This window comes from Platalea leucorodia (assembly GCF_965183815.1).
Source record: "Platalea leucorodia genome assembly, chromosome: 7".
Classification (NCBI taxonomy): Eukaryota; Metazoa; Chordata; class Aves; order Pelecaniformes; family Threskiornithidae; genus Platalea; species Platalea leucorodia.
In genome coordinates this window covers 71664794-71689765 of record NC_138829.1, presented here as the reverse complement: position 1 = coordinate 71689765, position 24972 = coordinate 71664794, and the positions used below count along the sequence as shown (strand labels likewise).

Below are 24972 nucleotides of genomic sequence, written 5' to 3'. Positions count from 1 at the left end.
GGGGGTGTGGGTGCTGATCCTGGGGCCCCTTTTGCTACTGGGCCACCCTGGGGAGCTGAGAGGCCACGTGATCCCCGTGTAGGTCCCTGCACCCCCCCAAAAAGAAAAGGGGACCGTAGCGCCCGAACAGGGACTTGAACCCTGGACCCTCAGATTAAAAGTCTAATGCTCTACCAGCTGAGCTACCCGGGCCGCTCTTGGGGTGTAGGGGGGACCCTGGGGGGGCACAGAGCCTTCCTCCTCCTCCTGCTCCTCCTCCTGGATGTGCCAGCACTGTGGGTCCCCAATACGTGCTCCCCAAGGTCCCCGTGGGCGCCCCTTTGTCTCCGGGGGTCCCCAGGTGCCACCCTGACCCCCTCCTGCCCGTGGGATGTGGCTCCTTGTCCCCCCTCACCCGGGTCCTGCTGCAGGGACCCTCAGTGTCCCCCAAACACCTCCCGTGACCCCCCCCAAGTGTCGCTGGGGCCACCCGGGGGTGGCTTGTGTGTGCGGCTCCCCAGCAAGAAACGGGAGCCAGAAGTGGGGGTCAAACCTGTGCACCCAAGGGGTGACCCCACATCTTTTGGGGCTTATCCCCCTCCCTGTCTCCTTGCCCCCAACCCACCCGTGCTGGCCCACAGCCCTGCCACCCCCGGGCTCTGTCCTGGGGGGGGATCCCCGTGTGTCCTGTGTTCCCCCCCAGTAACAGCAGCGGCTGCGGTGGGACTCGAACCCTCAACCTTGGCGTGGCCACCCCCGTTCGAAGCCCGACGCCCTCTCCCTTGCGCCACAGGCCCCCCCCCCCCCCCCCCCCGGGGTCTGCTGCTGGCCTGGGGGGGCGCCCCCGGCCGGCTCCATGGTGTAGGGGTGATCACGTCTGCTTTACACGCAGAAGGTCCTCGGTTCGAGCCCCAGTGGAGCCACCCCACGCGACTTTTTGGGGGGACCCCCGACCTCTTCCCACGGACACACCCCCCCCCTTTTGCCAGGGGGTGGCACCAGCCGGGGGGACACCCTGGGGGCGCACCCACGGGCGGGGGGTCCCGCGGGGGTGACACGGGTGGGGGGGAGCAGGCAGGGCTGTGGCCGTGCCCCCCCCCCCATCGCCCCCAGCTCTGCCTGCCCCCACGGCACGTGAACCCCTCCCCGTGTGCTGATTGGCCAGCTGGCACTGAGGGACTGTGCTTATTGGCCAGCAGGGTGCTCTCTCGGGATTGGTTGAGCCCGTGGCCTCCCTCGCGCTGATTGGCCAGTTGGTTTGGGCAAACACCGCGGAAGGTTGCTGTTCCCCCTCCCCCCCGCCGTTAATTGGTGCGTGCTGATTGGCCAGCCGCTTTGGGGAGGCTGATTGGCCGGCTGGCTGCAGCGAGTCGCGTCATCCAGCCAATGGCAGAGCGCGGGTTCGCACCCGCTGCCCCTGAGCCCTGCCTGTACCCCTGGGCCCTGCCTGTACCCCCTGAACCCCTGCCTGTACCCCTGGGCCCTGCCTGTACCCCCTGAGCCCCTGCCTGTGCCCCCTGAGCCCTGCCTGTACCCCTGGGCCCTGCCTGTACCCCTGGGCCCTGCCTGTGCCCCCTGAGCCCCTGCCTGTACCCCTGAGCCCTGCCTGTACCCCCTGAACCCCTGCCTGTGCCCCCTGAGCCCTGCCTGTACCCCTGGGCCCTGCCTGTGCCCCCTGAGCCCCTGCCTGTACCCCTGAGCCCTGCCTGTACCCCCTGAACCCCTGCCTGTGCCCCCTGAGCCCTGCCTGTACCCCCTGAACCCCTGCCTGTACCCCTGAGTCCTGCCTGTACCCCTGAGCCCTGCCTGTACCCCCTGAACCCCTGCCTGTACCCCCTGAGCCCTGCCTGTACCCCTGAGCCCTGCCTGTGCCCCCTGAGCCCCTGCCTGTACCCCCTGAGCCCTGCCTGTGCCCCCGAACCCCTGCCTGTACCCCCTGAGCCCTGCCTGTACCCCCTGAACCCCTGCCTGTACCCCCTGAGCCCTGCCTGTACCCCTGAGCCCTGCCTGTGCCCCCTGAGCCCCTGCCTGTACTCCCTGAGCCCTGCCTGTGCCCCCCGAACCCCTGCCTGTACCCCCTGAACCTCTGCCTGTACCCCTGGGCCCTGCCTGTACCCCCTGAGCCCTGCCTGTACCCCCCGGGCCCTGCCTGTGCCCCTTGAACCCTGCCTGTCCCTCCTGAGCCCTGCCTGCCCCCCCGGGTCCTGCCTCCACCCCCGGGCCCTGCCTGTTGCCTTTGAACCCTGCCTGCCCCCCCGGGCCCTGCCTGTCCCCAGCGCGCTCCCCAGGCGCTTTGTGCCTGCAGGAGCGCAGAGCAGGCACCCTGCCTGCACCCTGCCTGCACCCTGCCCCACCCTGCCCACGCCCTGCCTGCACCCCCGACCCCACGCGCTCCCCACGGCTGCCCCCGCCCCAAGGGGGGGCTCAGGGGGGGCAGGGGCCGGTCCCACCCCGTGTCCCCCCACCCCAACGACCACCAGACACCGCCGGCTCCGAGCACGGGGGTTTATTGGGTGCCCCGGCCCCCCCCCGGCCCCGCCGACCCCCCCGGGGGCTGTTGGGGGTGGGGCGGGGGGGGTCTCGTGTCCGCCCCCTTCCCAGATGCGGGCTGAGCTCCAGCTGTTCACTCTGAAGCCTAATGCTGGCAGAGAGGTTGGGCTGGGCAAGGATCGGGTTGGGGCGGCCCCTCCTGCCCCCCCCCAGGCTTCGTTACCGGGATGACAGCATCATAACGAACTCTGCAGGGCGAGGGAGGAGGGCGTCAGGGGACCCGGGGCCGAGCCACCCTTCGCAGCCCTCGGCCGCGCGCCGTGGGGCGGCCGCGGGGAAGGGGGGACCCCCTCACCGTCGAAGTCCACGCGCCCGTCGCCGTTGAGGTCGACGTCCTGCAGGATCTCGTCCACCTCCTGCGCCTTCAGCTGCTCCCCCAGCAGCGCCGCGATGGCCTCCCGCATCTCCGCGCTGCTGATCTCCCCGTCCCCGTTCACGTCGAACTGCGGCGCCCACAGGTTGGGGGTCACCCTCCCCTCCGGCCCCACCGCCGGGGGCCATGGTCACCCCTTGGTGTCTTCCCGTGGTCACCATCCCCTCCCTGCCTGTGGTCATCCCCATGGTCACCATTTCCCTGTGGTCATGGTCACCCCATGGTCTTCCCATGGTCACTGTCCCCTCCATGCTTGTGGCCACCCCTGTGGTCACCCCCATGGTCACCCCATGGTCTTCCCGTGGTCACTGTTCCCTCCCTGCCTGTGGTCACCCCCATGCCCGCTGTCACCCCATGGTCATGGTCTTCCCGTGGTCACCATCCCCTCCCTGCCTGTGGTCATCCCCATGGTCACCATTTCCCTGTGGTCATGGTCACCCCATGGTCTTCCCATGGTCACCGTCCCCTCCATGCTTGTGGCCACCCCTGTGGTCACCCCCATGGTCACCATTCCCCCATGGTCATGGTCTCCCCATGGTCTTCCCGTGGTCACTGTTCCCTCCATGCCTGTGGTCACCCCCATGGCCACTGTTGCCCCATGATCATGGTCTCCCCATGGTCTTCCCATGGTCACTGTCCCCTCCATGGCTGTGGTCACCCCCATGGTCACCATTTCCCTGTGGTCATGGTCACCCCATGGTCTTCCCATAGTCACTGTCCCCTCCATGCTTGTGGTCACCCCCATGGCCACTGTTGCCCCATGGTCATGGTCTTCCCATGGTCACTGTCCCCTCCATGCTTGTGGTCACCCCCATGGCCACTGTTGCCCCATGGTCATGGTCTTCCCATGGTCACTGTCCCCTCCATGCTTGTGGTCACCCCCATGGTCACCATTCCCCCATGGTCATGGTCTCCCCATGGTCTTCCCATGGTCACCGTCCCCTCCATGGCTGTGGTCACCCCCATGGTCACCATTTCCCTGTGGTCATGGTCACCCCATGGTCTTCCCATAGTCACTGTCCCCTCCATGCTTGTGGTCACCCCCATGGCCACTGTTGCCCCATGGTCATGGTCTTCCCATGGTCACTGTCCCCTCCATGCTTGTGGTCACCCCCATGGCCACTGTTGCCCCATGGTCATGGTCTTCCCATGGTCACTGTCCCCTCCATGCTTGTGGTCACCCCCATGGTCACCATTCCCCCATGGTCATGGTCTCCCCATGGTCTTCCCATGGTCACCGTCCCCTCCATGGCTGTGGTCACCCCCATGGTCACCATTTCCCTGTGGTCATGGTCACCCCATGGTCTTCCCATAGTCACTGTCCCCTCCATGCTTGTGGTCACCCCCATGGCCACTGTTGCCCCATGGTCATGGTCTTCCCATGGTCACTGTCCCCTCCATGCTTGTGGTCACCCCCATGGCCACTGTCGCCCCATGGTCATGGTCTTCCCATGGTCACTGTCCCCTCCATGCTTGTGGTCATCTCCATGGTCACCATTCCCCCATGGTCATGGTCACCCCCTGGTCTTCCCATGGTCGCTGTCCCCTCCATGCCTGTGGTCATCTCCATGGTCACCGTTCCCCCGTGGTCATGGTCTCCCCATGGTCTCCCCATCGTTGCTGTCCCCTCCATGCCTGTCATCACCCCTGTGGTCATTGTGCCCACCATGGTCCTCCCGTGGTCGCCGTCCCCACCATGCCTGCGGTCACCCCCATTGCTGCGGTCCCCCCCCGTGGCCGTGGTCCCCCATGGCGGTGGCCATACCTCACGGAAGGCGATCTTGAGCTCCCTCACGCCCACCATGTGGGCCGTCTCCTCCCGCAGCTTCGGCCCCATCATCTGCACAAAGTCCTCGAAGTCCACGCGGCCGCCCACTGCACGCGGGAAAGGGACAACCTCAGCCCCCCACGCCCCAGGCCCCCACCCCAGCCCCACGGTGGCCGGTCCCACGCTCACTCCTCATCTTGATGTGCTGGGAGACCTCGATGAGCTCCATCTCGGTGGGCATGTACCCCAGGGTGCGCATGCAGGCGCCCAGGTCCTTGTAGCTGATGTACCCGTCCTGGTCCGTGTCGAATTCCTTGAAGGCGTCCAGCAGCTCTGCCCACACACGCGGGCGCGCGCGGGCACGTGGACCCCGTCAGGCGTGGGGGGCTCCCGGGCACCGTGCCAGCCCGGGGCAGCTCCCGCCCTGGATGCGGTGCCGTGGCACGTGGTCCCGCGGCACCGCGCCCCACGGCAGAGCCCTCCATGGCACGGGTCCCCGCGGCACCGCGCCCCACGGCAGAGCCCTCCATGGCACGGGTCCCCGCGGCACCGCGCCCCACGGCAGAGCCCTCCATGGCACGGGTCCCCGCGGCACCGCGCCCCACGGCAGAGCCCTCCATGGCACGGGTCCCCGCGGCACCGCGCCCCACGGCAGAGCCCTCCATGGCACGGGTCCCCGCGGCACCGCGCCCCACGGCAGAGCCCTCCAAGGCACACGTCCCCGTGGCACCGCGCCCCACGGCAGAGCCCTTCCGTGGCACGGGTCCCCCGTCCCCACAGCCCACCCCGGCCCCCCGTGTCCCCCCCCCGCTCACCGTCCAGCTCCTCTGGTGACAGCTCCCGCTCCTGGGCCGGGCACACGCGGGGTGGGGACAGAATCAGACCCGGCTCAGCCCCAACTCCCCCCCGCCCCCAGCAAACCACGGTGTCACCTTCATTAAGCGTGGGCCAAAATTAACTCCGGCGGGAGGGATTAGAGGGATTGGAGGCAAAGCCCTGCCCTGCCCTGGCCCCCAGGCCCCCTCTCCCACCACCCACCCTGGGGCTGCCCCAGCCCGGGACCCCCAGGCTCCGAATGGGATTTGCCCAGCACCCATGGGTGCTGCCAAGGGTGATCTGTAGTCCTGGAGGTGGGGGAGCAGGATGTGTTCCCCCGTGGAGGATTGCCGGCTCGGCTCCCCCTTCCCGGGCTGGCCCAGGGACATCCCCAGCGTCCCAGAACGTCCCCAGCGCCATCCCCACTGCCCCCATGTCCCCTCCATCTCCATAGTCCCAGAGTGTCCCTGACCCCGTCCCCGATGCCCCATGTCCCCTCCATCCCCAGGGTCCCGGAGTGTCCCCTCCATCCCCAGGGTCCTGGAGCATCCCCAACCCCATCTGCACTGTCCCCATGTCCCCTCCATCCCCAAGGTCCTGGATTATCCCTGTCCCCAACCCCAATGCTCCATGTCCCCTCCATCCCCAGGGTCCCAGAGCATCCCCAACCTCGTCCCCATGTCCCCTCCATTCCCAGTGCCACCGTCCCCTGCCTGGCTGCCCCCACCTTGCCGAAGACGGTGTTGAGGAAGGGGTAGTAGGTCTTGGTGGCCGCGGCGTGGGGGTCCCCGGTGACCTTCTTGCTGTTCTTCTGCCCGTGGCCGCTGTGCCGGGACTCTTGGTCCGGGCTCTTGGTGACCGGAGCCAGGTCAGAGCCAGGGCTCTTGGTGACCGGAGAGCCACCGTCCTCGGGGGCTTTGGGGGTTTTCTCGCCCACCTCCCCCCCTTTCCCCTTGCCCGGGGTCTCCGTGTCCTTGGGGGCCCCCTTGTCCCCCCGGGTGCGTGGCATGGGGCCGGGGCCGGGCGGGCGGGCAGGCGGGCAGGCGGGCAGGGAGCGGGACCCCGGGGCGGCCGAGCCTTAAGAAGGAGGCAGGGAAATCCTCTTACGCCCCGACGTGGCCCCCGCGCCTCCCCGCCTCCGTGGGCTCCCTGGCCCAGGGCAAGGCAAAGCCAATTAGCGGTGATTAGCGGCAGGAAACGGCCACCGGCCACCGCCACCCTCCACGGCCTCGCGCCGGGGCAGAGCCACGCGGCCATGGCACCGCCGGCCACCAGCCGGGTCCCCGGCGCACGTCCCGGGGCCGCTCTCCCAGTCCCTGCACTGGCACCGACCCGCGTCCCCAGCACTGGTACCCCGTGGCCACCATCTGTGTCCCCAGCACAACCCATGTCCCCAAAACTGACACCCCACGGCCACCACCAGTGTCCCCAGTACCAACCCGCATCCCCAGCGCTCTCACCCCATGGCCACCACCAGTGTCCCCAGCACAACCCATGTCCCCAAAACTGACACCCCATGGCCACCACCAGTGTCCCCAGCACAACCCATGTCCCCAAAACTGACACCCCACAGCCACCACCAGTGTCCCCAGCACCAACCCACGTCCCCAGCACTCTCACCCCACGGCCACCACCAGTGTCCCCAGCACCAACCCACGTCCCCAGCGGTGACACCCCATGGCTGCCACTCATGTCCCCAGCTGGGGACCCATCCCCCCGGCAGGGACATGACAACTGTGGCTACCGTGGCGGGCGCAGGCCCCCGGCCCCCCCGTGCCCCCGCGATACCATCGGCCCGGCTCAGCAGCTGCAGGGCGGGTGGCAGCAGGAAGCCAGCGCGTGATGGGGAGATGCCATCGCGGGGGCCACCGCCACCGCACCGGCACGGCCACAGCTCACGTGTCCCCATGCCCCCACCCGGGGGGGGCTCCCCGCCGCCCCGGGACCACGGACCCGATGCCCCGTGGGTGCCGGCACCGGGTGGGTGAGAGGGGGGTCCTGCCCCACGGTCCCATGCCACCGTCCCCGAGCGCTGACAGCGGGGCCGCTTCTGCCCTGCCTGCAGCAGCTGCCCTGCCTGATGGTGGGCAGCAGGCAGCGGGTCCCCCCGCCGGGTGGGGAAACTGAGGCAGGGTTGGGGTCATCCCCCAGGGCCCCTCCCAGAGCTCCCCACAGGCACAGGGGCAGTGCTGGGTTGGGGGGAGAGATTTGGGGGGGGTCACTGCTGGGGGGGGGGGATAGTGGGTGGAGCTTCAAAACTGAAGCCCCTCCCACCTGCTCCAACATATAGGGCACCCCGCACCCCCCACCCGCTGCCTCCAGCTGAGCTCTCCCCAGCATTAAGGTAGGTCCTACACTATTTACTGCCCTGGACCCCCGGGGCAGGGGGTGGTGGGGTGCCCCCGGGCTTGGCCGGGGCGTGATGGGGTGGGTGGGCACAGGCGGTGGAGGACAGGGACGCCGGGGGACGGGGGGTGTACCCCAAAATGAGGGCAGAGCAGGAGAAAGCCAGGTTGCGGTGGGTCGGGGGCTTTGGGGGGGCCCTGGGTGGGCACCGGCATGGTGCCACGGGATGGGGTGACATGGCAGGGGGTGACATGGGAAAGGGGTGGCACCGGAGGGGGTGACAGCCCTTCCCGCAGCCCACGCTGCCCGCAGGGTGGGAACCCCGGAGGCGATGGAGCCGTCAAACGCCACGCTGGCCCCCACCCTGCCCCTGCCGCCCCCCGGCACCCTGCAGTGGGACGGGCGGCTGCTGGTGGCCTGCGCCGCGCTGGGGCTGCCCGCCAACGCCTTCGCCCTCTGGCTGACGGGCTGGCGACTGCGGTGCCGGGGACTGGCTGCCTTCATCCTCAGCCTGGCCGCCTCCGACTTCCTCTTCCTCGCCAACTCGCTCCTGCAGATCTGGTCGCTGGCCCACGGTCACCAGTGGGTGCTGGGCACCCACCTGTGCCGCCTCCACCAGTTTCTCTATGCCTTGGGCTACTACAGCGGGCTTTTCTTGCTGGCGGCTATCAGCCTGGACCGTTGCCTGCTGGTGGCCGCCCCGGTCTGGTACCGGTGCCGGCGACCGGCCGGTTTACCGGCGGCGTTGTGCACGGGCGCCTGGTTGATGGCGAGCGGTTGCAGCGTGCCGGACACGGTGCTGTCGACGACGGCCGAGCTGTTGCCCGGTTTGGTGGTGTGCCGTAGCGAGAGGGGGAGCTGGGAGGTGCCGATGCGGTGGCTGGAGGTGGTGGTGGAGGGGTTGCTGCCCTTCGGCGTGGTTGTGGTTTGCCATGGGGCCGCCCTGGTGCTGGCTCGGTGCCGGCGTGGCCAAGGCGGCCGCCCGCCCGCCCGTTTCCAGCACATCGTGGTGGCCACGCTGAGCGCCTACGTGCTGCTGCATCTGCCCTTCCAGGTCACCCAGCTGCTGCAGCTGGTGGCCCCCAGGCCACCGGGCCACCTCCTCTACCTGCTGGGGCTGGCCTTCAACGTCAGCAGCTGCCTGAACCCCTGCCTGTACCTGCTGCTGGGCTCCCGCGCCTGCCACCACCTTGCCCGCCTGCCGCGGGCCGCCCTCGCCCGCCTGTCACCCGCTGCCCTCAGCCCTGTGCCACCCGCCGCCGTCACCCCCGTGCCACCCACTGCCCTCAGCCCTGTGCCACCCGCTGCCATCACCTCTGTGCCACTGGCCACCATCACCCCTGTGCCACCCGCTGCCATCACCTCTGTGCCACTGGCCACCATCACCCCTGTGCCACCCACCGCCGTCACCCCCGTGCCACCCACTGCCCTCAGCCCTGTGCCACCCGCTGCCATCACCTCTGTGCCACTGGCCACCGTCACCCCTGTGCCATCTGCCGCCGTCTCCCCTGTGCCACCCACTGCCATCACCTCTGTGCCACTGGCCACTGTCACCCCTGTGCCACCCACTGCCATTACTCCTGTGCCACCCACTGCTGTCACCCCTGTGCCACCAGCCACGGTCACCCCTGTACCACCCACTACCATCACCTCTGTGCCACTGGCCACCATCACCCCTGTGCCACCCACCGCTGTCACCCACCCACCAGCCGAGGCACCCGTGGGGTGCCCATCAGCAGCTCCGTGAGCTGCCTCCCCCGTCCCCGTCCGGCCCGGCTGTGGGGTGGCACGGGGCTGGGTGTCCCCCGCGTCCCCGCTGAGCCCCGGGCTGGGGGGATCCCCACCACGTCCCCTCGGGCCCCACGCGCGGGCTGAGCCCTGTGCCCACCCACGAAGATGGGGGCTCAGTGGGGCACGGCCACCCGTGGGGACGTGGGGCGCAGCGTGGCGCTGGCCGGGCTCTGTGGGTGCCCACGGGGGACCCGTGCCTGGCCACCGCGTGGGGTGATGGCCCTGCCCCACGGGGTGACCGTGCCCATGGGGTGACCGTGCCCACCGGGACCCTGCCCCACGGGGTGACCCTGCCCACAGGGACCGTGTCCCACGGGGGCACCATGCCCACAGGGTGAGCATGCCCCATGGTGTGACCCTGCCCACGGGGACCGTGTCCCACGGGGTGACCCTGCCCACGGGGACCCTGCCCCACGGGGTGACCGTTTCCCACGGGGTGACCCTGCCCACGGGGACCCTGCCCCACGGGGTGACCCTGCCCACGGGGACCCTGCCCCACGGGGTGACCGTTTCCCACGGGGTGACCCTGCCCACAGGGACCCTGCCCCACGGGGTGACCCTGCCCACGGGGACCTTGCCCCACGGGGTGACCGTTTCCCACGGGGTGACCCTGCCCACGGGGACCCTGCCCCGCGCGGTGCCCCCCGTGCCCCCGCGGCTCCCGGTGCCCCCCAGTACCGGACACCGCCCCCCCGGTACCGGACCCCCCCCGCCCGGTACCGGCCCCGCCCTCCCCGGTACCGGCCCCGCCCCGGCGCGGGGCGCATGCGCGGGGCGGGGCGGGGCGGGGCCGCCCCGGTCACTTCCTGCCCCCGCCCCCTCCCGCCTCCGCCACCGGCCCCGCGCGCCGCCGCCGCCCGCTCCCACCGGCCCCGGCCCCGGCCCCGGCCCCGGCCCCGGCCCCGGCCCGCCGGTGAGTGCGGGGACGGGCCCCGGCCCCGCTCCCGGGGACGCGGGGATGGGGCAGCCCCGGGGCCCGGCCTGGGGGGGCCGACCGGGACCCGCACCCGCACCCAGAGCCACCGTCCCCGTCCCCCGAGGTCCCCCCCGTCCTCCTTCCCGGGGGTCACCCCTGTCCCCGTCCCTGTCCCCTTACCCAGCGGGGCCATCCCTGTCCCCGTCCCTGTCCCTGTCCCCGTCCCTGTCCCTGTCCCTGTCCCCATCCCTGTCCCTGTCCCCATCCCTGTCCCCGTCCCTGTCCCTGTCCCCATCCTGTCGCTGTCCCTGTCCCTATCCCTGTCCCCTTACCCAGCGGGGCCATCCCTGTCCCCGTCCCCGTCCCTGTCCCCATCCTGTCCCCATCCTGTCCCCATCCCTGTCCCCTCACCCAGTGGGGGCACCCCTGTCCTTGTCCCTGTCCCCTTACCCAGTAAGGTCATCCCTGTCCCCATCCCTGTCCCCGTCCCTGTCCCCATCCCTGTCCCCATCCTTGTTCCCTCACTCAGCAGCGCCATCCCTGTCCCCTTACCCAGTGGGGGCACCCCTGCCCCCATCCTTGTCCCCGTCCCTGTCCCCATCCTTGTTCCTTCACCCAACAGGGCCATCTGTGTCCCCTTACGCAGTGGGGGCATCCCTGTCCCCATCCCTGTCCCCATCCCTGTCTCCATCCCTGTCCCCATCCTTGTTCCCTCACTCAGCAGCGCCATCCCCATCCCCTTACCCAGTGGGGCCACCCCTGTCCCCGTCCCTGTCCCCGTCCCTGTCCCCATCCCTGTCCTCATCCCCTGACCCACCAGCACCGTCCCTGCCCTCCTTTCTGTCCCCATCCCTCTGCCCAAGGGGGCCAGACACCCTTGTCCCCGTCCCCAGCTCTGGAGGGGGCCGCCGCTGTCCCCGCTCCGGGAGGGACGCTCCCTGTCCCCTTGCGAGCCCCCCGCCGCGGGGCAGGGCAGGGCAGGGAGGGGTTTGTTTGCCCGGCGGGCACAGGGCAGCCCCAGCTTCCCGCTCCCGGGAGGAGCCGAGCCGCCCTTTACCCGGGGCGGGGGACGGGGACAAGTGTGTGTGTCCCCCCGACATCCCTGGGCGCTCCGTGCCACCTCCCTTGTCCCCTGGCTGAGCCCTTGGCTCTCCCACACATTTTGGGGTCCCCCCCCGACGCTGACCCCGGCACGGGGTACGCCCCAGCCATGTCGTTTCGGAAGGTGGTGCGGCAAAGCAAGTTCCGGCACGTTTTCGGGCAACCGGTGAAGACGGAGCAGTGCTACGATGACATCCGCGTCTCCCGTGTCACTTGGGACAGCACCTTCTGCGCCGTCAACCCCTCCTTCGTCGCCATCATCGTGGAGGCCAGCGGCGGCGGCGCCTTCCTCGTCCTACCCCTGCACAAGGTGCCGACGGCGATACCGGGGCGGCCAGCGCGGGGACGGAGCCGGGGTTGGGGGGGGTCCGCGCTGGTGGGTGACCCCCTCCCCGTGTCCCTTTGTCCCCAGACCGGCCGCATCGATAAGTCGTACCCCACGGTATGCGGGCACACGGGTCCCGTCCTCGACATCGACTGGTGTCCCCACAACGACTACGTCATCGCCAGCGGCTCGGAGGACTGCACCGTCATGGTGAGGGGGTGGCGGAGGGCGGGGGGACGCCGTGAGGGGTGTCCCCCCCTCCTGGCTTTGCTCAATGTCCCCTCTTGTCCCTGCAGGTCTGGCAGATCCCCGAGAACGGGCTGAGCCTGCCGCTGACGGAGCCGGTGGTGGTGCTGGAGGGGCACTCGAAACGCGTGGGCATCGTCACCTGGCACCCCACCGCCCGCAACGTCCTGCTCAGCGCGGGTACGGGGTCCGGGGGGTGTCAAGAGGGACGCGTTCGGTGGCAGGGGGACACGTGGCCGAGGTGACAACCCCCCCCCCCCCCCCCGCCGCGCTCTTGCCCAGGCTGTGACAACGTGGTGCTGATCTGGAACGTGGGCACGGCGGAGGAGCTGTACCGCCTGGAGGGGCTGCACCCCGACCTCATCTACAGCGTCAGCTGGAGCCGGGACGGCGCCCGCTTCTGCACCGCCTGCAAGGACAAGAGCGTCCGCGTCATCGACCCCCGCCGCGGCACCGTGGTGGCCGTGAGTCCCCGGGGGACCTGTCACCCTGCCCGTGTCCCCAGGGAGCCATCCTGCCCTGGTCCTCGGCGGGGAGACCCCCCGCCCCCCAAGCCCTGCCCTTGTCCCCTGGTGCTCCCCACTCTCCCGTGTCCCTCGAGTGTCCCTGTCCCCTGCTCCCTTGGGTGCTGGGACGGTGCTGCTGACCCCCCCTCGTCCCCTCCCCAGGAGAAGGAGCGGGCGCACGAAGGGGCTCGGCCCATGCGGGCCATTTTCTTGGCCGACGGCAAGATTTTCACCACCGGCTTCAGTCGCATGAGCGAGCGGCAGCTGGCCCTGTGGGACCTGGTGAGGAGCACCCCGGGGGTCCCACGGGACCGCGTCGGGGTGTCCCCACAGGGCTGACACCCTGCCCCACAGGAGAACCTGGAGGAACCCATGGGGCTCCAGGAGTTGGACTCCAGCAACGGGGCTCTGCTGCCTTTCTACGACCCCGACACCAACGTGGTCTACGTCTGCGGCAAGGTAGGGCCCCGCGGTGTCCCCCCGTCTCGCCTGCGGTGTCCCCTCCCCGCCCGTGGACCCCGCTAACGCCATGTCCCCAGGGTGACTCGAGCATCCGGTACTTCGAGATCACGGAAGAGCCGCCCTACATCCATTTTCTCAACACTTTCACCAGCAAGGAGCCCCAGCGCGGCATGGGCTGGATGCCCAAGCGCGGGCTGGACGTCAGCAAGTGCGAGATCGCCAGGTGGGCACGGGGACACGGCGGGGACAAGGAGGGTGACCCCCATTTCCTTCCCCCCCCCCGCCATGACCCCCTCTGTCCCCCGGCAGGTTCTACAAGCTGCACGAGCGCAAGTGTGAGCCCATCATCATGACGGTGCCCAGGAAGGTCAGTGGGGACCGGGGGGCACGGCAGCAGGGTGGGGATCCCTGGGCAGGGGGAGGTGGCTGGGTGGGGGTCCCCGTGGGGGCTGCGTGGGGTGCCTGGGGCAGGACGTGCTGGCTGGGGGTGGGGGGGTCCCATCCAGATTGTGCAGGGTGCCTGGGGCAGGACAGCGGGGCTGGGTGGGGGTCCCGGGAGGGGCTGCGTGGGGTCCCTAGGCAGGACATGGTGCCTGGGTGGGGGGGCCCCAGTCAGGCTGGGTGCAGGGGGGTCCCCAAGTGCACTGACAGGGGTCCCTGGGCAGGACATGGGGGCTGGGGGGGGGGGGGCCCAATCAGGCTGGGTCGGGGTCCCCCTGCGGAGTCTGTGTGGGGTCTCTGGGCAGGACATGGTGCCTGGGTGGGGGGTCCCCAGTCACGGTGGGTGGGGGTCCCTCTGGGGGCTCTGTGGGGTCTCTGGGCAGGACATGGTGCCTGGGTGGGGGGTCCCCAGTCAGGCTGGGTGCAGGGGGGTCCCCAAGTGCCCTGATAGGGGCCCCGTGGCAGCACATGGGAGTTGGGTGGGGGGCCCCATGGGGTCTGGGTGGGGTCTCTGGGCAGGACATGGCACCTGGGTGGGGGGTCCCCGAGTGCATTGATGGGGTCCCTCGGCAGGACATGGGAGCTGGGTGGGGGGCCCCAGTCAGGCTGGGTGGGGGTCCCTGTGGGGTCCCTGGGCAGGACATGGTGCCTGGGTGGGGGGTCCTCGCGGGGGCTGTGTGTGGGTCCCCGGGAGGGTCCCATCAGCCCCTCTGACATTGGGGGGGGTGGGCGCAGTCGGACCTGTTCCAGGACGACCTGTACCCCGACACGGCGGGCCCCGAGGCGGCCATGGAGGCGGAGGAGTGGGTGGCGGGGCAGACGGCGGGGCCGGTGCTGGTGTCCCTGCGCCAGGCCTACGTCCCCAGCAAGCAGCGGGACCTCAAGGTGAGCCGCCGCACCCTCCTCCACGAGAGCTGCCCCCCCGCCGCCGCCGCCGCCGCCGGCCCCACCACGCCGCCCCCCACGGCCCCCGCCGCGCCCGCCCCCGCCCGCCTCAGCGCACCCCCGGCCCTGGGCACCCTCCCCTCTGCACCCACGGTATGTGTGGGGCGGGGCCTATGTGGGTGGGGCCTATGTGGGTGGGGTCTGGAGGGCGGGGTCTGGAGGGCGGGAGCAGGCTGGACCAATGGGTGAGCTCCTGGGAGTGGGTGGGGCTGGGGAGTGGGTGTGGCCAGGGTAAGGAAGTGGGTGGGGCATGTGGGAGTGGGCGTGGCCAGGGTGGGGAAGTGGGTGGGGCATGTGGGAGTGGGTGTGGCCAGGGTTGGGTGGGTGGGATCTCTGTGGGTGGGGTGGTGGGGCGGGGTCTGTGATGTGGGCAGGGCCAGGCTGGGATGGTGGGTGGGGTGTGGTCAGGGTGGGCGGGGCCAGGGCAGGGGGCGGGGTTGTCTGAGATGAGCTGGGCTGGGAGTGGTGGGTGGGGGGCTGCGGGGATGGGTGTGGTCAGGGTGTGGCCGTGGTGGGCGTGGCTGACGGGGGGCGCACAGGGGGGCGGGCGGCTGGAGGAGGTGCTGCAGGAGGTGGCGGCGCTGCGGGCGCTGGTGGCGGAGCAGGGCCAGCGCATCGCCCGCCTGGAGGAGCAGCTCAGCCGCCTCGAGAACGGCCACGTCTAGCGACCCGCCGCCACCCCCTCAGGGACCACCGCCCCCGCGGACCGCGGCCGGGGGACACCCGTGTCCCCCCTCCGCCTGCCAGGGACCATGCCTGCACCCCAGGGTCCCCCAAGCCCTCCCACCCCCCTGGGGTCCCCCCCGACCCGCTGCCGGGTCCTTCTCCTATCGGAGGGCTGGCCGCCCCTCTGGCAGCCCCCCCCCCCCATCACCCCCATTGCCTTACTGGGTGCTGCCCCCCCAAATCATGGACCATTCCCATGCCCCCCCCCATGTCCTCGGGCTGGGGGGCTGCTCCTGGGATCAAACACTACCCCCTGCACCCCCCGTCCACGGGTGGGGTGGGGTCTTCCCCCCCTTCCTGTGGGGCAGGGCATGATCTACCCCCCCCCAGCTGTGGAATATTGTCCCCCCTATATTTTGGGGGCTTCTTCCCCCTCCTCTCCTTGTCCCCCCCCCTACAGTGCAGGGTCAAAATCTATATTTTCACTCCAAATAAAGGACTTTATAAGAAAAATGGTGGGTGAGGCCAGGGGGCTGGGGGGGACATGCCCTGGTGGGGGGGGGTGTTGGCTGGGGGGGCTATGGGGGGGTTTGCTGGGGGGTTGGGGGGCCCGTTGTGGGGCCAGGGAGCGCTGAAGGCTGGAGGGGACGAGGGGGGGGGACAGGAAGGCGCAGCGGTCACGGGTACGAGCTCGCCCGCCTTCAGCAGGAAAAGGGGGGACGTGGCAGGCGCAGATGTTGCCCCCCCCCCGCCAAAAGCAGCCATGGGGCAGGGGACCCCTGTACGCAGGGGGGTCCCCTCGGTGCCCCCAGAGAGCCAGGCACAGCACTGGGGGGGGGAGGTTCAGTGGTCCCAGGACGATGGGGGGGGCACCGGTGACCTCAGGGCTATGGCGGGGAGTGGGGGACAGTGGGTGGGGGGTCCCCAGGGCTGGCAGCCACCCCGGGTTTCAGGGCCCTGGGTGCATTTTGGGTAGGCGGGGGGAGGACAGGCAGCACCTCGCCTCCCCCCGCACCGATACATCCGTTACGTGGGGGCAGGAAGCGCCGGGGGGGCCCCCCCCAAGCACGGCTTGCACCCGCAGCGCCAGAACCCGCTCCGGCAGCACCCCGCTGATGGTGAGCACCCCAAAACCGGGCGGGAGGGGAGATGGGGTGTCTGGGAATGGGGGGAATGGGTGGGGGGGCAACCCCCAGAATGGGAGCTGGGGGGGGGCGGGACAGGCCCTTCTCCAGCCTCACTTTCCCTTGCTAAATGTGGGGGGGTGGCTGTGCTTCATTCAAATTCGGCTCCCCCCCGACCAGGGGCTGGGGGGGGCAGCAGTGGGGGGTCCCTGGGGCAGATCCCCCTCCCGCAGCGGGGCTGGGGTGTGTGTGGGGGGGGCAGCTGGAGCTGGCGGGCAGGGGAGCAGGTTTTGGGGGGCGAGGGCGGCACGGTGAGGCCGGGGGGGAGCAGGTTGGGGGGTGAGGGCAGCATGTGGGGGGCTGGGGAGGGTCAGGTTTTGGGGGGTGAGGGCAGCACGGTGGGGCTGGGGGGGGCAGGTTGGGGGCTTGGGACCCAGGGCGGAGGCTGGGGGGGGGGGGCACAGAGCCATGGGGTGGGTGCTGTGGGGCCGCAGCGGTGCGGGAAGGGGTGAGGGGTGCCGTGGGGCTGCCGTGGGGCTGTGCAGCCGTGTGGGGCGGCCTGGCCCCGTAGCGGCGCAGCGCGGGGGTGGCAGGACCCGGCTCCTCTCCCCCAGCACCTGCAGGTGCTGCGGCACCCGCCAACCGCGGCTTCCCGTCATGGGGCCGGCTTCTGCGCCGGCTGGGCCACCTGCCCGGCACCCACCGCCGGCGGGGCGTACAGCCCCTGTCCCCCGTGCCCGTTGCCCTTCGCCCCGGCCCTACCCCGTTTTCCGGGACGGGGCGGCCACCCCAGGTCTGGGAAGGGCCGGGCTGGGTGCCAAGCACATGGCAGTGACCCCGCTGCCCTCGCCCGCAGGCTGGAGCGCGGTGGCTCCCGCCGGCACCGGTGCTGCTGGCGTTGGCCGGGCTGGTGGCGGCGAGTGAGCCGGCGGGAAGCCGCAGCGACCGGGCGGTGGGTGCCTTGCTGGGGCTCCTGCTCTGCCTGGTGGTGGGGTTGGCATTAGCCTGGCACCATCTCTGCCGGCTCTCAGCCGGTCGCTACCATCCCCGGCCCATGGGCCGCCGGGCCCTGGCGCTGCTGCGGGGACGCTGGCACCGGCTGCGGGGACTCGGTAGCCCCGTGGCTCAACCCTGCCGCGGGGACGGGGAGGTGGCGGCGGCGGCGGCCCCCCGGGATGAGGAGGAAGAGCTGATGCCACAGAGCCAGGAGCAGCGGGAGGAAGAGGAGGAGGAGGAGGAGGAAGAGGAGAAGCAGAAGGAGGATGAGCAGGAGGAAGACGGGGAGGACGAGGAGGCCGAAGCAGCCGGGGGGAGCCCCCCGAGCGAGGGGCCGGCGGCGGGGGGCAGCGCCGAGGCCCTGCTCAGCGACCTCCACGCCTTTTCGGGGACGGCGGCCTGGGGGGACGCGCGACCCCACGTCACCGCCCTGTGACGCCCCCGCCCTGCCCGCAGCGGGGACCCCCGCGCTGCCCTCGCCGCCCTCCTGCCTGCTGCCCTGCCTGCAGGCCCTGCCCGCCCCCGGCCTGGGCACCGGCCAATAAAAAAGCAGCTCTGCCTGTCCGTGGCTGCCAGTTTTGGAGGGGGTGGGGGGGAGGGGGGCGTGGCTTGGGGAAATGGGCGTGGCCAATGGAAAGGGTGTGGCAGGGGGAAAGGCAAAGGTCCTGATGGAAAGGGGTGGAGCCTGGGAAAGGGGTGGGGCCTGGGAAAGGGGTGGGGCCTGGGAAAGGGGCGGGGCGTGAAAGAAGGGGCGGGGCCTGAACCCCACCCTTGTGGGGCAACTGTTCCCCCCTGCCCAGTGCTCCCCCGGACCACCCAGCACAGGACCACCGTGGCCTCATCAAGTCCTTTAATTGGCACGCGTCCAGCAGCCGGGCCCCACGCCAACCCCCCGGGGGGGGCACACGCGCACCCTTGGGGGGGGCCACACCCCAGGAGGCCACACCCTTGGGGGAGCCACCCCCTTGGGGGGGGGGGGTACCCCCGCTCCCCCAAACCCAGCCCTGCCTGGCGGCAGCGTGGGCGGGCAGGGGGCCGCGCTGGAGCACAAGCAGCATCGCCGGGCACCCCCCCACCCCATGGGGGGGCACCAGGCCCCCCACCGCCCCCGCCTGCCACCGGGGTCCTTCCCCCCGGGTTGCGCCCCCCCCCTCACCCACCCACCGCCCCCCCACCCCTACCTGGGCACCCGCCCCCGGCCCCCCTTCTGCTTCTTGGCACCCACGGAGGTCTTGATGGGCAGCGGGGCCGTGCCCTCGGGCGGGGGGGGCGGGTTGGCCCCCAGCTCCATCGGTTCCCCCGCCGCCCCCGGCTTGAACGCCTCGAAGGGGGAGAACTTCACGGGGCTGGGGGGACACACACACATGGGGGGGGGGGTGTCAGGGACACCAAGCCCCCCCGTCTTCCCTGCTCCCCCCCCAGAACTGCCCCCCCCACCCCACAGTGCCCACCCTAATGCCCCCTGTCCCCCCCCCACCCCAATGCCCCCATCCCAAAGCACCCCCTCACCTCCCGCTGCTGTGCCCCGCAGCACCCACCCCGCTGCCCCCACCCCCCCAAATTTCCCCCCATGCCCCCCGGGGTGGGACAGGTACCTGACGGGGGTACGGGGGCTGCTGTTGAGGCGGCGGGGGGAGCGCACCTTGGGTTGGAAGGAGAACCCCTCCTTGATGCTCTCCAGCACCGAGGGGGCCACGTAGGTGAAGCCCTGCGGGCAGGGGGGGTGTCAGGGGGTGCTGGGTACCCCGCCGGAGGGTGGGGGTCCCGTGTCCCCCCCATACCAGGAAGGCCTGGTTGGCACTTTCGCTGATGGCGGCGTCATCGGGGCTGTCGACGGGCGTCTGGCGGGTGAAACGGGTGTCGAACTGGCTGACGTCCTCCTCCGACTGCTGCGGGGGGGGGGGGGGGGAACAGGCGGTGGGTGCTCCCGTGGGTGCCCCCCGGTGCCCACCCTGCCCACCCCAGTCCTACCAGGCAGGGTTTGAAGGGGGGGTCCAGCCTGCGGGCCAGCAGGTCCTCCCAGTTGATATGGCGGAAAAAAGGCTGCTTCTGCGGGCAGCGGTGGGATTTGGGGCGGGAGGGGGGGCGTCAGGCGGGGGGGGGGTGTCTGCCTGGCACCCACCCCGCTGCCCGCCCCTGCCTGTACCTGCACATCGGCCGCGTCGCCTGGGCCCCCCCCAACTCGCTGGTTGGGGTTTCTCTTGAGGAACTGGAAAAGGGGATGGAGAAGGGTATAGGGGGGGTGTGTTTTGGTAGGACCTACATAAACAAGCCGGGGAGGGGGGGGTACCTTCTTGAGCAGGTCCCGCGCGTCGGGCGTCAGGTACGGCGGCAGAACCAGCTTGCCCTTGAGGATCTTGTCGATGGTCTTCTTGCGGTTCTCGGCGGTGAAGGGGGGCTGCGAGAGGCACCGGGTGGCGAGGAAGAGCCAGGCGGGCGAGGAAGGCTCGGCATCACCCCACCGGGGACCCCCCCACCCCTGGGACCCCCTCCCCACCCATGTTTCTCCCCACACCCCAAGGAGGAAAGAGCAGGAGTGGGACTTGCCGATCCTGTGAGCATGTCGTACATCAGGGCGCCCAGGCTCCACCAGTCCACCGCCCGGTTGTGCCCGCTGCGCACCAGGATCTCGGGGGCCCTGGGGAGGGGGGGGTGGTGCGGGGTGCCCTGAGTTTGGGGTGGGGTGGGGGTCCCCATATCCCCCCCCAGTGCTGCACCCAGCTCACATGTACTCAATGGTGCCGCAGAAGGTGTGGGTGACGGCCCCGTCGTGGATCGACTCCTTGCACAGCCCGAAATCCGTCAGCTTGATGTGACCTGCGGGAGATGGCGGCAGCGGGGGGGTGTCAACGCCACCCCTGGGGACCCCCCTGTGCCCCCCAAATCCCCCCCCCCAGCCCACCTTGGCTGTTGAGCATGATGTTCTCCGGCTTGAGGTCGCGGTAGATGATGCCGTGGGAGTGCAGGTGGCCCAGGGCCAGCGTGATCTCGCTCAGGTAGAAACTGCGGAATGGCGGGGGGGGGGGGCTGTAAGCGGCGTTGGGGTCCATGTCCCCCCCCCCCCCAAATCCCCCTCACCCCATCCCTACCAGGCGGTATCCTCCAGGAAGATGCCCTCCCGCTCCAGCTGCATGAAGAGCTCTCCACCTGTAAAAAAAAAAAAAAGCAAAACAAAAACCAACCCAAGGGGGACCCCCTCAGCCATCCCCGGCCCCCCCAGGACCCCCCCTGGCCCCCCACCCCTACCGCTGAGGCACTCCAGGATGAGGTAGAGCTTGCCGCCCGTCTGGAAGGCGTAGATGAGGTCGACGATGAAGGGATGCTTGACGGCCTCCAAGATGTTCCTCTCGGCCCGGGTGTGAGCCGTGTCCTTGGCGTTGCAGGCGATCTTGGCCTTCGGGGGGGGGGGAAGGCGGTGAGCGGGGTGGGGGGGTCCCCAGGGAGGGTCCCCCCAGGGGGGCCGGGACGTCGTTACCTTCTTCAGAACCTTCATGGCGAAGATCTTCCCCGTGTTGGTGCCCTGCACTTTACGGACTTGGAACACCTGGATGGATTTGGGGGGGGGGAACAGCTGGGGGATGGCCGGACCCCCCCACACCCCCCGGCACCCCCAAAGGCTCCCCCCGGCGTGCCATGCCCCCCACCTTGCCGTAGCCACCCTTGCCCAGGACGCGGAGCAGCTCGAAGCAGTGGGGACCGATGTGCTCGGGGCCGTTGTTGACGCTGCTCTCCGAGATCTCGATCTCCTCGTAGTGCCCCACCGGCCTGGCGGGAGAAGGGGTGAGCGGGGACGGACCCCCTGCCTGTCCCCTGCCTGCTCCCTGCCTGCCCCTCCCTGCCTGCACCCCACTTACTCCAGGCCGTTTCCCCGGGGCTCCAGCTCCATCTCCTGCGGGAGGGAACCCCACGGTCAGTGGCGGGCAGGGGGCCGTGGTGGGCAGGGGGCCGGCAGCAGGCAGGGGGCTGGCAGCAGGCAGGGTGCCCACCGCAGGCAGGGGACCCAGGGCAGGCAGGCAGGGCACCCATGGCAGGCAGGGGCCCCAGGGCAGGCAGGGGCCCCAGGGCAGGCAGGGTGCAGGCAGCAGGATGACAGGCAGGGGCCCCCAGCAGGCAGGCAGGCAGGGTGCAGGCAGGGTGCAGGCAGCGCGGGGCGAGGTGCCCTGCGCCGGCCCTGCCGGATGTTTTTGGGCTGAGGCAGGGCCCGGCCCAGCGGGAGCCTCCCTCTGCCCGGCCGGGCCGGGGCGGCGGGGCCGGGACCCCCGCCTGCCCCCCGTGCCCGGTCCCCACGGCCGCCCCGGCCCCGCCACCGGCAGGACCCCGGCTGCCTGTCCCTGTCCCTGTCCCCGTCCCCGTCCCTGTCCCCGTCCCTGTCCCCGTCCCCGTCCCCCCTCCCTCCGCTGCCCGCCCTCCCGCCTGTCCCCAGCACCGAGCGGGCCCCGCTGCATCCCCGCGCTGTCCCCGGTCCCCCCCGTCCCCACCGGCTCCCGGTGCCGCTCCCCCCCCCCCCCCCGCGCCCCCATCCGCCTCCCCGTCCCCAGCCGGTCCCGGTGTCCCCGTCCCTATATCCCGGTCGCTCCGTCCCCATCCCCGCTCCATGCTCCGCCGGTCCCGCTGCCCCCCGTCCCCAGCCGGTCCCCGATCCCCTCCCCGAGCCGGTGCCGGTGCCAGTCCCCCGCCCCGCCCCGGTGGCGGCTCACGGCGCCCAGCTCGGGCTCGTCCCCGTCGCTGCCCTCCTCCGTCTCCAGGTCGATGTCGAACACCCCCGCCATGACGGCGTCGCACCGGGACCCCGGCCGGGACCCGCCCCGATGGCCCCGCCCCCTCCCCGGTAACCACGCCCCCTTGGCCACGCCCCTCCCACGCGTCACCGCGGGGACCCCCGGCATCCCCGCCGCGGGGCACGCCGGGAGTTGTAGTCCCGGGGGAACATGGCGGGGCCCGGGGAGGCGGCGCAGCGACAAGGACAGAGCCAGCCCGGCCGCTCACAGCCTTTACTGGGGATCCCCCCCCCGCGGGGTTGCCTCGCCCACTCTGCGTCGCTGTGACCTCATCGGCGCCGCCGTGACGACAGCGGAGGGGGGAGGAGCGGCGCCCACGCCCTCCCCGCTCGGGGTCCACGCGGGTTTATAGGGCGGCGGTGGTGCGTGGGGCTGTGGGGCTTTGCTGTTATTGTAGGGTCGCGGGGATTACAGGGGCCGTGTGTTATTGTAGGGTCGGTGGTGTTATTGTAGGGTCGTGGGTACTGTAGGGGCTGCGTGTTGCTGTAGGGTCTGGGGCACTATAGGGGCTGTGTGTTATTGTAGGGTCTGGGGCACTATAGGGGCTGTGTGTTATTGTAGGGTCTGGGGCACTATAGGGGCTGTGTGTTGCTGTAGGGTCTGGGGCACTATAGGGGCTGTGTGTTATTGTAGGGTCTCAGGCACTGTAGGGGCTGTGTGTTATTGTAGGGTCTGGGGCACTATAGGGGCTATGTGCTGTTATTGTAGGGTCTGGGGCACTATAGGGGCTGTGTGCTGTTATTGTAGGGTCTGGGGCACTATAGGGGCTGTGTGTTATTGTAGGGTCTGGGGCACTATAGGGGCTGTGTGTTATTGTAGGGTCTCAGGCACTGTAGGGGCTGTGTGCTGTTATTGTAGGGTCTGGGGCACTATAGGGACTGTGTGCTGTTATTGTAGGGTCTGGGGCACTATAGGGGCTGTGTGCTGTTATTGTAGGGTCTGGGGCACTATAGGGGCTGTGTGCTGTTATTGTAGGGCCTGGGGCACTATAGGGGCTGTGTGTTGTTATTGTAGAGCCTGGGGCACTATAGGGGCTGTGTGTTGTTATTGTAGGGTCTGGGGCACTATAGGGGCTGTGTGTTGTTATTGTAGGGTCTGGGGCACTATAGGGGCTGTGTGCTGTTATTGTAGGGTCTGGGGCACTATAGGGGCTGTGTGTTTGCGGGTCTGGGGCACTATAGGGGCTGTGTGCTGTTATTGTAGGGTCTCAGGCACTATAGGGGCTGTGTGCTGTTATTGTAGGGTCTGGGGCACTACAGGGGCTATGTGCTGTTATTGTAGGGTCTCAGGCACTATAGGGGCTGTGTGCTGTTATTGTAGGGTCTGGGGCACTACAGGGGCTATGTGCTGTTATTGTAGGGTCTCAGGCACTATAGGGCTGCCTCTCACTACAGGGTGGGTGTTGTCCCGGACTCGGGACATTTGGGGGTGGCAGCACCACCCTCCGCTCTTGGGGACACAGAGTTTGGGTGCCACAGGGGGTCCCCGGGGTGGCTGGGGCAGGGTGCTGACCTGGGGGTGTCCCCGCGCTGCCGTGGGACGCCCGGCCACCCTGCTCTGGGGCGGCACCGCGTGCCCGGTTGGACCAAGTCCCAGGCGTTATTTAGGGTCCCTGGGGCTGGCTTGTTATTGTAGGGTCTCCCCATACAGGTCTCTTCCCGGAGGGTCTTCCCAGCTGCTCTGCTACCACGGGGAATCCCCAGGTGCTCCTTTGTTATTGTAGGGTCTCCCTGTGCTGATGTGTTCCTGTAGGGTTTTCCCGCACAGGTCTGTTAGCAGAGCGTCTCTCCACGCTGGTTTGTTATTGTAGGGTCTCCCCTTCAAGATGTGTTATTGCAGGGCCTCCCCACCTAGGTGTGTTACTGTGGGGTCTCCCTCACACTTGTTTGTTATTGTAGGGTCTCCCTGCCACAGGTTGGTTATTGTAGGGTCTCCCTATGCTGGTTTGTTATTGTAGGGTCTCCCTGCCACAGGTCAGTTCTCACAGGGTCTCCCTATGCTGGTTTGTTATTGTAGGGTCTCCCTGCCATGGATCGGTTCTTGCAGGGTCTCCCCGTGCTGCTTTGTTATTGTAGGGTCTCCCCATGCCGGCGGGTGCCAGCACACCCCAGGCTGCACCCGCTGCTCTGCTGGGGTGCCCTGGGTGCCTCTGGGGGGGCTGCGCTCACCCCCCATTAGCAAAAGTTCGTTAACGGGGGAACCTCTCTGCCGCGGGGATGGCATGGCGTCCCCCTGCGTGTCCCCTGGCACGGCAGGGACACGGCCCCACTGCTGGCTGTGGGGACAGGGAACGCCGGGGACAAGGCTTGGGGGTGCTGGGGCAGGGCTGGGGGGAGCCAGGGGATGGGGTGCCAGGGTGGCGGTGGGGGGGGGTGCCAGGGGATGGGGTGTCAGGGTGATGGGGGGATGCCAGGGGATGGGGTGTCAGGGTGCCAGGGGATGGGGTGCCAGGGAATGGGGTGCCAGGGTGATGGGGGGATGCCAGGGGATGGGGTGTCAGGGTGCCAGGGGATGGGGTGCCAGTGGATGGGGTGTCAGGGTGACGGGGATGGGGTGCCAGGGGATGGGGTGCCAGGGTGATGGGGGGATGCCAGGGGATGGGGTGTCAGGGTGACGGGGGGGGGGGGGGGGTGTGCCAGGGATGGGGTGTCAGGGTGATGGGGGTGCCAGGGGATGGGGTGCCAGGGCAGGGGGGGGTGCCAGGGGATGGGGTGTCAGGGGAATGGGGGGGGGTGCCAGGATTGGGGGGATGCTGGGGATTGGGTGCCAGGGTGATGGGGGGGATGCCAGGGGATGGGGTGCCAGGGAAATGGGGGGATGCCAGGGGATGGGGTGCCAGGGAA

General features: G+C 70.0%; 5 protein-coding genes across 5 annotated transcripts; 3 read left to right on the top strand and 2 right to left on the bottom strand.

Annotated features, from left to right (window-relative positions):
• Positions 1 to 2688: 2688 nt before the first annotated feature.
• CABP4 (calcium binding protein 4) lies at positions 2689 to 6495 on the bottom strand (the record flags this gene model as incomplete). The annotated part of the gene is made up of 6 exons (XM_082318326.1): positions 2689 to 2717; positions 2825 to 2972; positions 4668 to 4777; positions 4860 to 5003; positions 5486 to 5516; positions 6214 to 6495. The coding sequence occupies 6 exons, from the start codon at positions 6493 to 6495 to the stop codon at positions 2689 to 2691; spliced, it is 744 nt and encodes a 247-aa protein (XP_082174452.1).
• A 1668-nt stretch (positions 6496 to 8163) lies between these two features.
• On the top strand, positions 8164 to 9579 carry GPR152 (G protein-coupled receptor 152; the record flags this gene model as incomplete). Its single annotated transcript, XM_082317314.1, has 1 exon — positions 8164 to 9579. One exon carries the CDS (start codon positions 8164 to 8166, stop codon positions 9577 to 9579), a length of 1416 nt encoding a protein of 471 aa, XP_082173440.1.
• An 874-nt stretch (positions 9580 to 10453) lies between these two features.
• CORO1B (coronin 1B) lies at positions 10454 to 15542 on the top strand. Its single transcript, XM_082317113.1, has 11 exons — positions 10454 to 10536; positions 11748 to 11950; positions 12053 to 12175; positions 12262 to 12391; positions 12494 to 12675; positions 12880 to 12999; positions 13072 to 13176; positions 13257 to 13402; positions 13489 to 13546; positions 14356 to 14658; positions 15105 to 15542. The coding sequence occupies exons 2-11, from the start codon at positions 11750 to 11752 to the stop codon at positions 15228 to 15230; spliced, it is 1494 nt and encodes a 497-aa protein (XP_082173239.1). The 5' UTR covers positions 10454 to 10536; positions 11748 to 11749; the 3' UTR covers positions 15231 to 15542.
• A 705-nt stretch (positions 15543 to 16247) lies between these two features.
• PTPRCAP (protein tyrosine phosphatase receptor type C associated protein) lies at positions 16248 to 17871 on the top strand. The gene is made up of 2 exons (XM_082318813.1): positions 16248 to 16349; positions 17212 to 17871. The coding sequence occupies exons 1-2, from the start codon at positions 16347 to 16349 to the stop codon at positions 17785 to 17787; spliced, it is 579 nt and encodes a 192-aa protein (XP_082174939.1). The 5' UTR covers positions 16248 to 16346; the 3' UTR covers positions 17788 to 17871.
• A 657-nt stretch (positions 17872 to 18528) lies between these two features.
• RPS6KB2 (ribosomal protein S6 kinase B2) lies at positions 18529 to 22159 on the bottom strand (the record flags this gene model as incomplete). Its single annotated transcript, XM_082317340.1, has 15 exons — positions 22049 to 22159; positions 21206 to 21240; positions 20996 to 21116; positions 20827 to 20895; positions 20598 to 20745; positions 20441 to 20498; positions 20254 to 20354; positions 20078 to 20168; positions 19899 to 19989; positions 19642 to 19749; positions 19498 to 19560; positions 19323 to 19400; positions 19133 to 19240; positions 18947 to 19059; positions 18529 to 18697 (listed from the first exon to the last, which is right to left on the bottom strand). Exons 1-15 carry the CDS (start codon positions 22118 to 22120, stop codon positions 18529 to 18531), a joined length of 1425 nt encoding a protein of 474 aa, XP_082173466.1. The 5' UTR covers positions 22121 to 22159.
• Positions 22160 to 24972: the final 2813 nt, after the last annotated feature.

Coding starts and splice junctions, on each gene's coding strand:
- CORO1B (XM_082317113.1), top strand. CDS start 11,750: ATGTCGTTTCGGAAGGTGGTGCGGCAAAGCAAGTTCCGGCACGTTTTC. Junction 12,676..12,879: donor GCCGCGGCACCGTGGTGGCC/GTGAGTCCCCGG, acceptor TCCCCTCCCCAG/GAGAAGGAGCGGGCGCACGA. Junction 13,177..13,256: donor TGGTCTACGTCTGCGGCAAG/GTAGGGCCCCGC, acceptor CCATGTCCCCAG/GGTGACTCGAGCATCCGGTA.